This window comes from Dendropsophus ebraccatus, chromosome 9 (assembly GCF_027789765.1).
Source record: "Dendropsophus ebraccatus isolate aDenEbr1 chromosome 9, aDenEbr1.pat, whole genome shotgun sequence".
NCBI lineage: Eukaryota > Metazoa > Chordata > Amphibia > Anura > Hylidae > Dendropsophus > Dendropsophus ebraccatus.
The window spans coordinates 52,689,215-52,705,399 of NC_091462.1; the positions used below are offsets into that span (position 1 = coordinate 52,689,215).

The window sequence follows — 16,185 nt, forward strand, 5'->3', positions numbered from 1 at the left end:
GTTGATATTCCTGGAGGTGTCAGTAATATGGAAAATGATTTAGCTTTGTTAGATAAGTGGTCCAAATATTGAAAATTAAACTTCAATGTTTACAAAAATAAAATATGGCACTTGGAGAGGAGGACTCCTCTATCAAAGTATCATAAGGAAAGTTCTGTGTTGAAAAAGACTTCAGAAGAGGAAGATTTAAGGGTAGTAATTTCTGACAGCCTTAACCCTTTCCCGCACGAGGACGTAACTGTACGTCCTCGCGTGGGTGCGGGCGTTCAGAGGGGGGCTGCGCGGCGGTCCCGGGTGCCACTTGTAGTCCGGGACCGCCGGTATTATCGGGCATGGTCCGATCGCCGTGCCCGCTAATACAGTAATCAGATGCAGTTGTCAAACATGACAGCTGCATCCGATTACCGGATACAGCATTTCCCTGGTGTCTAGTGGCGGAGATCGCTCCGTCCCGGAGGAACGATTTCCCTGTCTGATGCCGGCCTGGGACTCGTCCAAGATGGCGCCGGTTCCGGCTCGGCACTCGTTTGTATTCAGCTGCAACAACCGAAAGCAAACGAGTGCCGATCTCATTGATCTTTGCTGTATATCTATACAGCAAAGATCTCAATGAGAGATCAAAGTATATATACTAGAAGTCCCCCAGGGTGGCTTCTAGTATATGTGTAAAAAAAAAAAAAAAAAAAAATGTTGTCATTAGTAAAAAGCCCCCTCCCCTAATAAAAGTCTGAATCACCCCCCTTATAAATAAAAGTAAACAAATAAATAAATAAAGCTATCGCCGCGTGCGTAATCGCCCAAACTTAATTAATCACATTCCTGATCTCGCACGGTAAACTGCGTCAGCGCAAAAAAATCCCTAAGTGCAAAATTGCGCATTTTTGGTCGCATCAAATCCAGAAAAAATTTAATAAAAAGCGATCAAAAAGTCGTATATGCGCAATCAAGGTATCAATAGAAAGTAAACATCATGGCGCAAAAAATGACACCTCATACAGCCCCATAGACCAAAGGATAAAAGCGCTATAAGCCTGGGAATAGAGCGATTTTAAGGAACGTATATTTGTTAACAATGGTTTGAATTTTTTACAGGCCATCAGATACAATATAAGTTATACATGTTATATATATATATATATATATATATTTTAATCGTAACGACTTGAGGAACATGCATAACAAGTCAGTTTTACCCCAGGGCAAATGGCGTAAAAACACATTCCCCCCAAATAAAAGGGGGGGAATTTCACCACACTTTGAATAGGGGGCTACAAAGTCCCCTATACGCCCCATCGAAGTTACTCTCTAAGTTCAACTGTAGTACTTTGTGAATGTTGGAAAAGTGAATATAAGTGAATAAAGAATATCAGCTGGGGCTAGATCTGTGCACTAAGGGCGGGACTAAAAAACATCTTATTAGCATACAGATGAAACTTTTAAAGGGGAATTCCGGATAGGGAAAACATATTTTCTATTAAAAGTACATTAAAAGTTTTATAGATGTATCTATATCATGTATTACCATATCTGTGCGGTTCTGCCACACTGGTAGCTCTGTACTAGTCCACTTTGTCTCCTGATCCCTCTGCTCTCCCCCATCAGGAGACAGATTCCATGCTTGTCTCACATTCTTTGCTGAGCGCAGGCTGATGATGCAGACAGGGGGCAGGGCGTGATGTCCCAGGAGGCTTGGCTGGATCCCCCAATCCTCTGAGTGATTCACCATCTCTGACCAGCCCCTCTAGCCTACACCTGAGCAGGCAATGAGTGACAGAAGCAGCTGCTACTACTTCACTAGAAGTCATCAATGAAATTAAAACTATGTTCACACATGGTGGAGTTTCATTGCAGTACTGCAGCGTCTTTACAAAAATGATGCAGTAACACAATTAAAAGATGCTAAATAATATAGAGGATCAGAGCCGGCACTGCTAATCCAATCTGGATGAAAAACGAGGCATAAACAGGATATCTCATGTAAGATAATATCGGATAAAAGACAACAAAGAGTATCCTCCTCTACTCCAAGATGGGTAAAACAGGCACAGGTCCAAGCGGTTTTGGTGATATAAAATATATTAAAAGAATGCCAGCGACAACGCGTTTCGAGACCTTTCTAGACACTAGATAAAGAGATCGCTCTTGAAACTCGTTGTGTCGCTGGCATAATTCTTTTAATTGTATGCATTCTGGAACCTGTAGTACTGTGTACAACTGCTCAACCAGGAAGTAGAGCCACACAATACAGAACAAAGAGCCTCAAAACAAATGGATTTTTGGTAGTTTCAGAACTGGTTTAGACAGGTAAGCAATGCTATATACTTCATCAGCAGGTTTTTTTTTAACCTCTTCCTGGAGTTCCCCTTTAATATCATGGAAACATCTCAAGGATTAAGGTAAGAAACTGTGCTACAGGGAGATATCACAGGTTATTTCTTTCCCTTTAAACAGAATACTATAGTAATAAAATCCTGGTCCTGGTTTCCCAGTGCATTCCCAGATATTGTAAGTGCCTTCTAGTATATACTATATATTTGGAATCAGTCCATTCTAATGAATACCTAGTAAAGAGAATTTTAAAGATAAAAGAAAGAGGGAAAAAACAAGGAAAAGAGTATGTACGGCGGGAAGGAAAGAAATGAAGAACACACAGTTTTTCTTCCCGTCCACAATATAAATATATGCGTTCCTATTGCACATACGTTCCAGCAGTGAAGGGGCTTATAATGTGGGAGGGGCCGCTCCATTGTGAGTGGTCCTGCACACAGCAGTCCCTGAAGCTGGAGGTAATGACAGGCAGCCGCAGTCACACAGCTGCCGGTCATAAACCCCTTAAACGCCGCTAAAGGAAGTCAGGATAAGCATCTGCCACTTTCCCTGACAAGAAGAGGAGAAACACTCACCTCTGTCTTGTCGGATCGGCGATCTTCAGGCAGGCTTTATGAGAAGATCTCTGATAGTACTGATCAATGCTATGCAATGGCATAGCATTGATCAGTATATGCAAATCCAATGATTGTATATGAAACTGAAAGGGGGAAAAAAAAAGTTGTGTAAAATTTTTTTTTTAAACATAAAAAAACCTTATAAAATAAACCCCCAATAAAAATTTAAATGACCTCCTTCCCCATTATAAAAATGTAAAAAAAATTTTAATATATATTTTAGCATGCGATATTGTCCAATCTATTAAAATATAACAATATTGTTCCCGCAGGGTGAACAGTGTAATTGAAAAGGGGGGGGGGACAGGATTGCTGATTTTTTTGAAAATTATATTTAGAAAAAAAATTAACAAAAAGTGATCACAATTTTTCTTTTCCACCAATAAAAACTAGAAATCATAGCAAAAAAAAACGACACCCCAACTAGCCCTGTAGGTGGAAAAATAAAAGTGCTATGACTCTTAGGAGGCGAGGAGGAGAACACTGCTTCACTGTGAGTCTGAAGTCTTTCCTTTATGACCTGTTCCCTGTTTATAGTCTGTTCCTGGCTTTGGCTTCAAAGATCTGTCAGATAAATCTCTTTGTGTAAACACCCCATAAGAATGACGAAAATGAGAAAGATTTTCTAGGATTTTAGGAAAAACCTGGTGTAGTATAATAATGTCACATCAAGGGGCACTAGCACTCCAGATAAACCTTTTATTTGGAAGCATTCAGCGTTTGATCACTGAAATTGAAATGTACAGCAGATATTACAAGGAATATAAACCATCACTCAGTAGATTAACCCTTTAAACTCCTCTGGTGGATTGCACAGTTGAATTAGTTAAAAAACAACATCATACAAGATGAACAATAAAACATTTTGAACACTTTATAAAATCAGTTACAACCTGGTTACAATTCAGTTTAGTCCTCGACATCGTATTTACATTTACTGTACAAAATGTTAAGGGGTTTGGTTACAGGGCTCTAGTTTTTAGTCTTTGAAAGCAATAAAACAACAAACCACCATAACTTAGCACAAACCATACTAGTAGCTGTGTATGTACAGTAATCAGTAGAGCATTTGTTACAACAGAGTATTGATTGGCTGAAGAGATGTCATTGACGCGGAAGAAACCTGAACAGCCATGGGGGCGTCATCCTTTTGGAGGAAACTCTGGTTTCACTTATATGAAAGCTTGTTTTTTTTTTTTACTTTCTCTTCTCAGAGAGAAATTTCCACATTAAAGCAAACGTATGTTTAACATATTGCAACAGTAGAGTATAAAAGTCTGTATTATCACCAGTGGGAACTCCGCAGCCACGGTGAGCAGTCCAGCTATGACAGATGTTCGGGAAATCTAGCCTTAGCCATTTATTGCTGTCCACTTCTTGTGTCCTTTGTCATACAGTAAACTATTGCAAAAATTATTGCTCAACTGGGGCAAAAACAGATCGGTATTTCTTATGTGCCAGATCCTGGATACAGGTAAATGATGTCAGAAATGTATCACAATGACACTGACCGCTTCTAAAATCTCTTCTCTGTCCCATACTTTGACAACAGACACAGCTGGGCTTGCTGCATTTTCAGGGTATGTTCACACAAACTTAAGGCCCCATTCACATGTTTAGTAATTTTTTAGGACTGTATATCATGTCTGCAATAGTAACCTGCAATCTGCAAAAATGTTAATAATCCATGCATTCATAATCCATATTTTTTGAGGATCCGCAAAAAATGGGAAGGTGATGGTTAAATTAAGATGATCTGTATTTTTTGCGAACATTACGAACACTACCATAGACTTTCACGGGTAAATCTGTGCTGCAATTACAGTCCGTACTATTTATTTGCGGCACAGACTGCATATCTGGAAAACTACAAACAGTGAGAATAGCCCAATAGAAGTCAATGTGCGAATCAGTAATTACAGATAAATTTACGAAACGTGTGAATAAGGCATAAAGCCAGCGAACATGGATGTAACATGATCTGGTAGCCTGTAGTTGTAGAAGATCTCCTAAGTGGATGCATTCTTAAAAAAATACAGTATTTCTACAATGGAGAATGTATTATACATTGCTATAAAAGCAATCCATCTATAATGTGGTGAGAAGCATAGGGCTCTATAGACACTCTGTACAATGTACATTGGACGTGGGGAAATATTGTCTTATATCTAAAAAGGGGAAAAATAAGTGTGGTAGGAGTTATTTTATGGGATTCATCTGTATTGCATAGTGTAGTCAACTACATTGTTTAATATACAGTGGCATGCAAAGGTTGCCAAACCCCCAATAGACTACCTCAAAAGGTGCAAGCTAAAGGTTTTATCAAGGCCCTTACAGGCCCCTGATCTGAACATTATTAAAAATCTATGGATAGACTTCAAAAGAGCAGTGAATGCAAGATGGCGCAAGAATCTCACAGACGTGGAAGACTTTTGCAAGGAAGAATGAATGAAAATTGTGACCAGGATTATCCAAACGTTCGCATGCCACTGTAGTATTGAATAAATGGGCATCCATGAGTTCAGTGGGTTCCTATGAATACATTCAGTGTATTCGCCTAAAACTTTGCTGATGTACTCTGCATTGGCAGTGTGACTAGAGTCTAGCCCACTTTTTACAGAGGAGGTACACCTTAAATAAATTACAAGAAACGAATGCAACATAAACAGTGTATATAAAATACTGTATTAATACATAATAGAGGCTACATAACCTTATATATTATTATAAACCTTTATAAATTATGTTTTATTATGTCCAGTTTTTATGTTTCCAAGAAATAAGCGCCATTTACACACACAGGTGCAGAAAACATAAAAGTATAGATACCAAAAACACCTGCTTATCTGCAACCATACACTGTTTGGTGTGTATATTTACATATATAATTCTCTAGGTGTATTTCTCATGTGTGTATGGTATGGTATGATAAGATATCACTTTGTCTGCCATAAAAAAAACTGAAGGGGTTCTACACTTAAATAAAAAAAACAAATGACAGCCTGCTAGGGGTGTAACTAAATACACTATACACTATACTCACCACACCAATCCTGGGCTGGTGCTTTGAGTCCACCCTGGTGCCCCTGTTTACTTCCCCGAAGATATGTTCCTTCAGCTCTGCTGATGATGTTCCAAACAAACTGCAGCCACAGTGACTCAGGCACCGGAGTGAACTCTGGCATCAGTGCTGGACCCATCAAGGAGAGAATAGTGTTACAAGCCCTAATAGGGTGTCATTTGCATTTTATTTATTTATTTGCATTCCCTAATATTATGCAGCATCACAATGATACCGCGACAGTACTGCAATGTGTGAAAGTGGCCTTAATACTTCTTTTGCAATACTGACATGGCAATTATGTTTCTGATAATGTAACACTAAGTAAATAAAGCTAAAGGTTGCTATACACCTTTAATACCAACATAAGAATACAATGTATGGTGACCTTTAGCTCAATTTTGTGTTGGACACAGTCAGCAGCTCTATCATATTTGACAACATAGATTGTATTCCATAAGAGGATCCCACTAGACATTACTGTAAAACAATGCAGTCCATCTGATGCTGTTAGGGCCATGAGACAGTAGGTTGTGGCTTACTTTTAAAGCCCCTATTACAAGGGGCAACCGTGAGGAGCAAACGAGCGCTGTCAGTGCTCATTTGCTCCTTGTTCCCCGCTCACAGCTGCCACTATTACACTCAGCAGCTGCGAGCGGGTAAAAGCTGGGGGGCAGGCTACCTGGGTCATCACTTGATAGCATAGCATATAGCAGCAGTCTGCTGCCGCCACTCCTGTTCCACCGGGCGACAGCAGCAGATCGCTGCTATATGAGGCGTTTGTCTTTTAACAATGTTAGAAGACAAATGACTGCAACAATCAGCCGACATAGTTCATGCCGGCTGATTGTTGCCTTCTATTACACAGAACGATTATCGTTCGTAACGGACGATATTGGCAGAATACGGCCGATAACTGGCAGTCAACATGACTCCTGTCTAAACATATGGCTTGAATGTGTGAAGCAGTATATGGCAGGCCTGCTGACAGCAATGTGTGCGCAATATAGGAGGTAAGATTGGGAATTTCCTTCTGTTGTTTTAAATAGAAGCATATTTTATGCAAAATCTCAGGTAGCAGCCCATAGTAATCCCCTGCAACATAAGGTAGGAGACATTAGTCTGTGTATCGCCAGATCAAAGCAATTCAAAAGGTGCTGAACTCTGCCATATATATATAGTCTTCCCTACACATATAGCTAACTTTATCTTCAATGCAAGTAAGTCAATACATTTTCTTGTAAAATTTATTGCATATTATAATTTAAACTAGACTAGGCTTCGACTAGGGTTCACATTTCAGTCAGGGTCCAGAGTCAGAAAGTCTTTTGGGCACCACAGAACAGATCTAGGCAGTCAGTTCATTAATGGTCAGTAACTGATTCAGACAGGGAACCGAGATCCCATTGACTTCAGCGGGGTTCATCAGGTTTATACCTGGTGTCTGTCTGTTTTGTAGGATTTTAGCGTGGTCAACAGAGTCCACCAAACGGACCCCTGGTGGAAAGGTAAACCTAGCCGGAGACAGCAATACTTATCTTCAGTTTTCTGTGCACTATTGTGACATTGGATCTTTAGTTATGGAAAGTTAATGAAATGAAGAAATTGTAGAGACGCAAATAATTTCATATATGCTGTCAGTGTGCCTGGGAGTGAATGTTTACTTATGAATTTAAAGTAACTTGATCACATCTTTGACATATTTCTAAATTTTATGGCACCTAGGTGAAAATGCTCCAAAAAGAGGTCATACATTAAAATGTATTTCTGTTACAGGGATCAGGTTTAATACTGTATATGTAGTAGGGGTTGGTTCTGCAGTTGGGCAGGGTTGCAGTATACTGTCCGCTATTTTCCTGGGCAGATGTGCATCACATACACACACATCTCTGCAACAATATTACATGTTCTGCACCAGACTTTGTCTCAAAAGAAGCAGCACTAGAAACAATCTTTATACTGTCCAGTATATATCACGCCAGGTTTCAGAGCTACTTCCTTACTCTTTTAGCACAGCCATTACTATGCTAGAGCCCATCAGTCACACGTTAATGCTCTTACACTGAAATCATTCAATACCATCAGAAAACATTGTAACTTCAGACAGTCACATGAGTGAACTTTAAGCCTAGAGCTCAGTTGTCCAGAGCTAGCTTAGCCCCTTCACAGGAATACCACTGGCAAGTTCAGAGTACAGGTTTGAGCACTGCATATAACACATTACACCTTCTTCTGAGTCTTTCCGTAGTCTTGGATAACTAAAAATGGATGTTTCCTGTTTCCTCTTCTATTCATGGATCAGCATCTAGTGGAGTTTCTCATGTTGGATTTGGTAATAGCAAGCCTTAAAACAAAAGAATAAAGGTTATAGGTAGGTTTTAGTGGCCAAATCATAATAACTAAGCTGTCAAGGAACATTCTATAGGCCGACTGGACGGGTTCATTCTTTGGGCGGACTGCCGGACCATAGAATGGAATCTTTGGCATAGGAGGAGAGTGAAACCGGAGTGCGTGGGGACGAGTGACGGAATCCACCGCAGGTCCTCCGCGTGCACATATCGGGAAAACTGACAGTCAAAAGGTGAAGCTTATCACTATCCTGCAAAAAAAACTGTTTTGTTTCGGTACATTCCTGTCGGCTACACATCTCTCGTGAAGTTGCCTTTAAATGTAATATTGTATAACCAGTCACTCAAATAAAATTATACACGGATGGTTTGAGAGGGGGTCCCACATTGCACACCCCACTCAGTGACATTCACATGCCCTAATAAGACACGCAGACAAAAATTGTAAGAATAAATATACCTGTTACATGGTCCACTGCTACGACATATTGTGTTCTGAATTAATATGTTAGCACACATGTATGATGTATGATACAAGTCAGGGATGAACCAGCCCCTTCTTCAGATACAATTAAAGGGAACCTGTCACCCGGGACGCAGGGGCAGAGCCCGCCCGACCCCCGATGCAGCCCTGGATACTTACCCTTTCCTGCAAGTCCCGCTCCTGGAACCAGTCCCGGACGTAGATATCGTAGCTCAAAGCTGAGTGCACGCTGTATGCTAATCAGCAGCGAGGAGTCCGATGCCCATAGAGAATGAATGGAGCCGTCATTCTCTATGGGCATCGGACTCATCCCTGCAGCGCGCGCGCGCACCGCTTCCGGCAGGGGTATCTTCGTTCTGGGACCAGTTCCAGCAGTGTGTAAGTATTTGGGGCTGCACCGGGGTCGGGCGGGCTCTGCACCCGCGTTCCAGGTGACAGGTTTCCTTTAAGCAAACAAATCAGGAAGGGAGGAAAGCATGACGTGTTATAAACTGTTTTATTGGAGTTGACCTCTAATACAGAGCAGTTCCAGCATTAATCTCCAGTCTTTTTTCTACAAACTGTGTGATAAAGGTATTGGACCAGAGATTGGGAAGGAGAGGACCAGCAGCAGCCTCTAACATATCATTTTACACAACTAGAAAGATGGTAACAGATATTGTGCTTTGACATAACACTAACAGGTAAATGCATTACCAATTTTTCTATGGTTACTAAGTTTGAGACTGGAGACTACCTTATTAGGCGCCTTCTCTTGCCTTTTTTTAAAAAGCAAAACTAAGCCTGCTTAATTTTTTAGGCTCTAAGCTATGGAGCCACCACCTCTGCATCACTGTACAGTTTTTTCCCCTTAATGGATTTAATCCCTCCTTGATTTCCTCTTTAAAATGGAAGGGTTCTATTTTAAAGAGGAAATCAAGGAGGGATTAAATCCAATGCGTAGGTATTTGAGAAATTGTATGACTCACCTTCAGTGTAGTAAACATAATTCCTTGCTCCCCATGCTGTAGATATGGATCCATAAGATCTTCTATTAAATGCACCTCTGAACCCAGATTTCGTATCCTGTGCAGCAATAAGAAGGAAAATAGTTGATATCTAGCTAAGCTATTTACAAAGTTCTGGCTTTAAGGTGCATTATAAAATCACACCAGACCTGGCCCTCAGCACAACATAAAGGAAAACCGGGAACAACTCATCCATTGACCAGAGGAAACCTTCCTTGTGTGCCTCTTGTGCCTCCTGCGTTATCTCCTCAAATGTTTGCTGGATGACCTTCAGTTTGTCTGATGGAGTAAATGTAGTGCTGCAAACAATAAAAAAAGAATATTTAGGAATATCTTCTTTGCACGCAAAGACAGATCATGGAACAAAGCTGTTTTACACACAGCGAACAGTGATGGTAATGAAATTGTAATGTGATAGCCCCTATTTACTACCTAATCTGCTGCAGGCACTCCACCGCTGAGGCAAAACAGGAATCTTTTGTGCTTGCTAAAATCTGCAAAGAAACAATTTCTATAATAGTGATCAATATTCATCAGATATTTAGGCAATCACATTGCACAATGCCCCTGTAATAAATACGATAGATTATAACATTCCAGTGGTAGTAGGTATTTCCTTCTTTATCTCCTACATACCTTCTTATTTTCACCCAAGAAATTAATACTGGTTGGCCAAAATTTTCTGCAAAAAGAAATGAAAATGAAGAAATGAAATTCGCAAGTTAAAAACAAATGTGGTAGGAAAAGGGACTGACTTTACTGGTTTTGCAGTTTGTAGTGCTACTTACTCTTGTACTCCCAAAAATGCAAGTAGCGCTGTGTCTGGTTGTTTATTCAGTTTTAGGACACATTCCCAATAGGCCTCTTCTTCCTTCTCGTGTTCCAAGGCATACAGCATAAACAAGGGAGGGTATAATCTGGGCAATAACACAGGTAGCAGGAGTCCTGAACTAGTCACCACATACCTAAAAAAACAAGAGTATAGTGTAGTCCTTCATTTTAATAATAAAATATGTATTGAAATGATACTTCTGAGACGTAGAATAACACAAAAAAAAAGTTTTGGAAAAATGTTGATTTTTTTTTTTTTGTATTTATTGAAAGAAATTTTCTTTTTACAGAAAGGAATAAGAAAAACAGAACAATGTGGAAGGCACAACAAGCTTCCATAAAAGTCTGGAAAAATGTTGATGTCCAAAAACTTACTTTTAATTTTCTTAACCACCAATCACTAGGATGATCTATGAGAAGTACATGCTTCGCAGGTTCTCTCCGAGATCTGTGCCATGTGACTGAGACGCTCTCAAAATGCAAGGCTATGGGATTGTTTAACTACCAAAGGCACACAACACTTCACTCCCTGCTGTTTGTTCTAGTGATCGGTCAGGATCAGAACACTTTGATCCCTAAGACACAACATAAGTTTTTTCCTTTAAGATACTAAATGCTAACTGGAAAATAGAGGGGGTGGCAAAATAATTGCCTAATATTGCAGAAATGTTCTCCAAACCATCATATGATATACTAACTGTTATATACACAAATAGACTTGTCAGACTTATGGATTATTTACCCAGGTTCAGGAGATTCCGCCTCTAAGCCTGTTCTCCCATTGCAAATATGAGGCTTGTCTGGAGATTCCTTAAGGTTGGATGTTGGCTGAATTGTGCTACCTTCTTCAGGGAGGTCAGGAAACAAAAACCTACAAAACAGGAGAACACGTAAACTGTTACAAGCTAAAATGCAGCCATTTCCTAAAATATCAAATAAATAAAGAAACTGGAATTAGAAGTTTTTGGATGATTATTCCCCTTTATCATTTTGATGTTGGAAGCTTGTTTGATGTTGAGTTAAAAGCTATAATGCAGCTACCTGCAGCCACTCCTGGGGGTGGGGGTGGGGGTTAGGAGCTGATGCCAATCAATCTGTTTTTCAAACAGTAGTCATTTTATTTTGCCAAAGTTACATATTTGTAGCATTTCATGAACTGTGGCTATATATTTCTCCTAGGACTCAATAACTGTGTACTTTGCAGTGATGGATCTACTTTATCACAGAGCCCAGTGCTGCTGCCAAGTTTCCAATAATATAAACCCAAAAGGATTACTCAGCTATTTACCATTTTTCTATGAGTCACAGACACTAACAGATGTCTTCAAAGGACTGTGTCACCTAGCTGTTTTTTTTTTACTAATTGGAGCTAAATACTAAACAAGCTCTTTTTTTCTAATTAATTTCTATTTTCTGATTGTAATTTTTCATTTAATCATTTTAGTACATTATTATAGAGGAGATTTCTGCACAGCATTTAGAGATTTGCTTTACAGCAGCCCTGTGGTCATAGAAAACAACCTAATTCACTTGTGAGGGACAATGGGGGAAGCCAAGCTCTGATAACTACTGCTTATAAATATCTATGTGACACATTCACCTAATTCATACATGTGGGGTTATCCAGGATTAGAAAAAACACAGCTGCTTTCTACCAGAAACAGCACCACTCTTGTTCTCAGTTTGTGTGAGGTATTGCAGCTCCGTTCCTTTAAAGTAAATAGATCCAAGTTGTAATACAAAAAACAAGGACAGGTGTAGTGTCAATTTTGAAAGAAAGCAGCTTGGAAACTGTTCTGAGCATTTAAATAATAATGAATGAAAATAAGAGATCATTTGTTTGTCTTTATTCTTGTGCACCATTACATTTATATATTAAGAGAGCTCTGCACCCTCCTTTTCCCAATCAGACCTTAATCAATCTCTCCCATGTGCACAAGAGAACAAAAAATGTTGGAGTGTAATTTAAAAGGTACCTACCATTATGCTCACACGGCAGGATACAGTCTCGAAACTCTGGCAGGTACACAGAAAGTGGTGTACAGAACTGCCAAAACCATAGACAGCATTGTAAGTGTATGCTGGTTTTGATATGGTATCCTGCCGTGCGAAGACAATGGTAGGTATTAGAGATAAGCGAACCGGGTTCAGGTTCGAGTCCATTCGAACCCGAACGATCGGCATTTGATTAGCGGGGGCTGCTGACCTTGAATAAAGCCCTAAGGCTATGTGGAAAACATGGATATAGTCATTGGCTGTATCCATGTTTTCCAGACAACCTTAGAGCTTTATCCAAGTTCAGCAGCCCCCGCTAATCAAATGGACTCGAACCCCAACCCGGTTCGCTCATCTCTAGTAGGTATCCATTTATATAAATGAAATGTATGCCTTACCTCACCAGCTGAAAGATCCGTTTGAGGTAAGACTTTATCTCTCTTACTGCTTCTTGTAATAGTCTTCGGTTGGCACCTACTCCTACATAAGTCATTCTGTAGACTGCCACCAAAGTTTCCATAAGCCGTCCAAGCTGATGCATTCGGGTTTCGCAAGCCTAGGGGTAGTCAAATAATATGATGGGTGGAAAGCAATAAACCCTATGACTGTAAATCCAAACGGTTCCATAATACTTAAAGGGGTTGTCCTGCGCAAAAAAATTATTCACAGAATAACACACATTACAAAGTTATACAACTTTGTAATGTATGTTATGTCTGTGAATGGCCCCCTTCCCCGCGTCCCACCACCCCCACCCGTGTACCCGGAAGTGTGGTGCGCTATACATACCTGTCACGTGCCGACCACGGTCTCCGATCCTCAGCAGTGACGTCTTCTTCGGGAGGCCGGCGGATCTTCCCGAGTGCCGGCCGCCCTCTGCAGCGTCATCCGAAGCTCAGCCGCGATTGGCTGAGCATAACTGTGCTCAGCCAATCGCGGCTGATGACGCGGCCACGTCATCAGCCGCTCAGCCGCGATTGGCTGAGCACAGTTATGCTCAGCCAATCGCGGCTGAGCTTCGGATGACGCTGCAGAGGGCGGCCGGCACTCGGGAAGATCCGCCGGCCTCCCGAAGAAGACGTCACTGCTGAGGATCGGAGACCGTGGTCGGCACGTGACAGGTATGTATAGCGCACCACACTTCCGGGTACACGGGTGGGGGTGGTGGGACACGGGGAAGGGGGCCATTCACAGACATAACATACTTTACAAAGTTGTATAACTTTGTAATGTGTGTTATTCTGTGAATAATTTTTTAGCGCCGGACAACCCCTTTAAAAAAAACGAACAGCAATATAACTAGTTATTTTGCATTGTACCTTCATCATTAAAAGGAGTTTTCCGTCCAAAAACTATAAAAAGGCAGCACACACAGCAGCACTGCAGGAAATGAATGATGTACCGGAGTCGGAAGCTTAAACTCTGTACTATAATTCTAGTCATATTTTGACACATGGGTTTCTTTATATTTATGATATCTCATACATGCCAAGCTATTTGCCCAAGAAACCAAACAGATAAAAGAAATGTTGCCTTACAATCCAAATTTACTTTTACTTTATGCAACAATGCAAAGTAAAGCCCTATATTTACATGCAGAAAAATGTGACAACGTATAGTACAGATTAAAACAAATATAAAGCAAAGTATACTTTACATTTATTAAATAGGATTTGATCTTCTCATATTTCTCCATGGTGAAGGTGCCACTGTGCTGGGGAATTCGCTCCAAACTCTCCAGCATTTGTGTATGTGATCGGCTTAATGGTTCAGGACTGTAACAGACAGATAAACATTCAATGAAAATAACAGCATTAAAGAAAAAATAATAATAATAAAATATATATATATATATATATATATATATATATATATATATATATATACACACACACACACACACACATATACACATAATTACACAGACACAAAACACACGTTACTGTACAAAATAGTTCAATAGCAGCAGGAATTGGGTCAGGATGAAGTTTCTTTTATACATCCCTTTACAAATGTTTTTATGTTCAGTGGGCTAGAAGGGGTTAATAGAGAACTGCTGACAAAGGGAAACTGTGTAGGGAAACACCCTACTGACAAAGGGAACAATAGTGAATTTATGACTACATATCCAGGAAGAATAGAAGGAGAAGGAGAAGAAGAAAGATCTTTCTGAAAGAGACAGACCTGTCTTGTTGTTGGCGCCTCTTTGTTGTAATTGCCACAGCAATGTTGTCCCAGGCCTTCTGAGGATCTCCTTTTCCTGGGGCCTCACAACCAAGTTGTCTCCAGCACTCTTCAAAGATGGCCTTCCACTTCTCATCAGCTGGAACGGAAAGACAGCCCAGCTTGCTGCATATAAATCATGGGAAAGTTGTATGAGTTATCTTTTACATCATGGGTCTCCAAACTGCAGCCCTCCAGCTGTTGCTAAACTACATTTCCCATCTTGCCTGGACAGCCAAATCCAAAGCTTTAGCTTTTAGGCATGATGGGAGTTGTAGTTTCGCAACAGCTGGAGGGCCGCAGTTTGGAAACCCATGTTTTACATTGTGCTCACCAAACTGATTTAACTGATTGGCTGATGGGGAGCGAGGGGAGCCGGGAGCCTCACACACAGCCACGGCGCCGAGTAGGTAATTTATGCTCCAGGCCAGGGGCTGCAGGGGGTTTTCATTTTGCCGGCCCGGGTCACATACTGGCAGTGAAATGAAAATTCCGCTGCGGGTATGTAACCTATTCACTTCACACTACCAGGATCCGCAGCAGATTTCGCTGCAAATTCACAGCGTGAAATCCGCTGCAGATCCGGTACGTGTGAAACTACCCTAAAGCTGATCTTCAGAAATAGGATAAAAATAGATAAATCAAGAATGGGTAAAAATATTTTCTGGAGGGGCAATGGACACTAAATTAAATACTCGTAAAATAATAAAAGCTGTCTCCTGTACTTTTATTGCTTCAAAATACAAAAAAGAGAAGGAAACCTACATACATAAGTAAAAGTAAATAAAAAAAAAAACAGGTTAAAAAAACTCCTTGGACTCACAGTGACTTGGTTTCCTCCTTCTCCCCTTCATATAAACTTGGTTTTATGTAGGTGCCGCTGACTTTGATACCAGATCCCCATTCACCACCGAAAACACCCTCAATGCAATCACCATTGGACATTCTGAGAACTCCCTTAAAAAACAAGCAAAAAGACAAAATTGGAGTAAATGATGGTACTCAAAGAGGATTACCAGCTACACAACAAATTAAATCTTACCTTCCCATTCAGCGTCCAGTCATCTGAAAACTCTCCTTCATAGACTGTGTCATCTTCAGAGAGAAGAACACCAGTTCCCTAAAAACACATAGATATACAGGTGAGTTATACATGACTGGACAAACTTAAGCAAAGCCAGAAACTGAAGACCATGGGGCACAATGCGCCTCGGCAGGGTGAATGGGGGCTGGGCTTTATTTAGGGCTGACAAACAAGTATGTCCCCCTATATTTCTAACTCTAAATAACA

The 16,185-nt window shown here is 40.5% G+C and overlaps 1 protein-coding gene across 3 annotated transcripts in view; it reads right to left on the minus strand.

Moving 5' to 3' along the window:
* Nucleotides 1-4,686: 4,686 nt before the first annotated feature.
* ALS2 (alsin Rho guanine nucleotide exchange factor ALS2) overlaps nucleotides 4,687-16,185 on the minus strand; it is an 80,160-nt gene continuing 68,661 nt past the window's right edge. For all 3 annotated transcript variants that reach the window (XM_069983291.1, XM_069983290.1, XM_069983292.1), the window contains exons 23-34: nucleotides 15,937-16,014; nucleotides 15,718-15,851; nucleotides 14,856-15,020; nucleotides 14,329-14,446; nucleotides 13,070-13,227; nucleotides 11,419-11,547; nucleotides 10,634-10,810; nucleotides 10,482-10,527; nucleotides 10,278-10,339; nucleotides 9,995-10,144; nucleotides 9,807-9,903; nucleotides 4,687-8,350 (exon numbers count right to left, since the gene is read on the minus strand). In XM_069983291.1, the coding sequence (XP_069839392.1) occupies nucleotides 8,312-8,350; nucleotides 9,807-9,903; nucleotides 9,995-10,144; nucleotides 10,278-10,339; nucleotides 10,482-10,527; nucleotides 10,634-10,810; nucleotides 11,419-11,547; nucleotides 13,070-13,227; nucleotides 14,329-14,446; nucleotides 14,856-15,020; nucleotides 15,718-15,851; nucleotides 15,937-16,014 (1,353 nt within the window). In that variant the 3' untranslated portion in view covers nucleotides 4,687-8,311. The remainder of the gene's footprint in view (nucleotides 8,351-9,806; nucleotides 9,904-9,994; nucleotides 10,145-10,277; nucleotides 10,340-10,481; nucleotides 10,528-10,633; nucleotides 10,811-11,418; nucleotides 11,548-13,069; nucleotides 13,228-14,328; nucleotides 14,447-14,855; nucleotides 15,021-15,717; nucleotides 15,852-15,936; nucleotides 16,015-16,185) is intronic.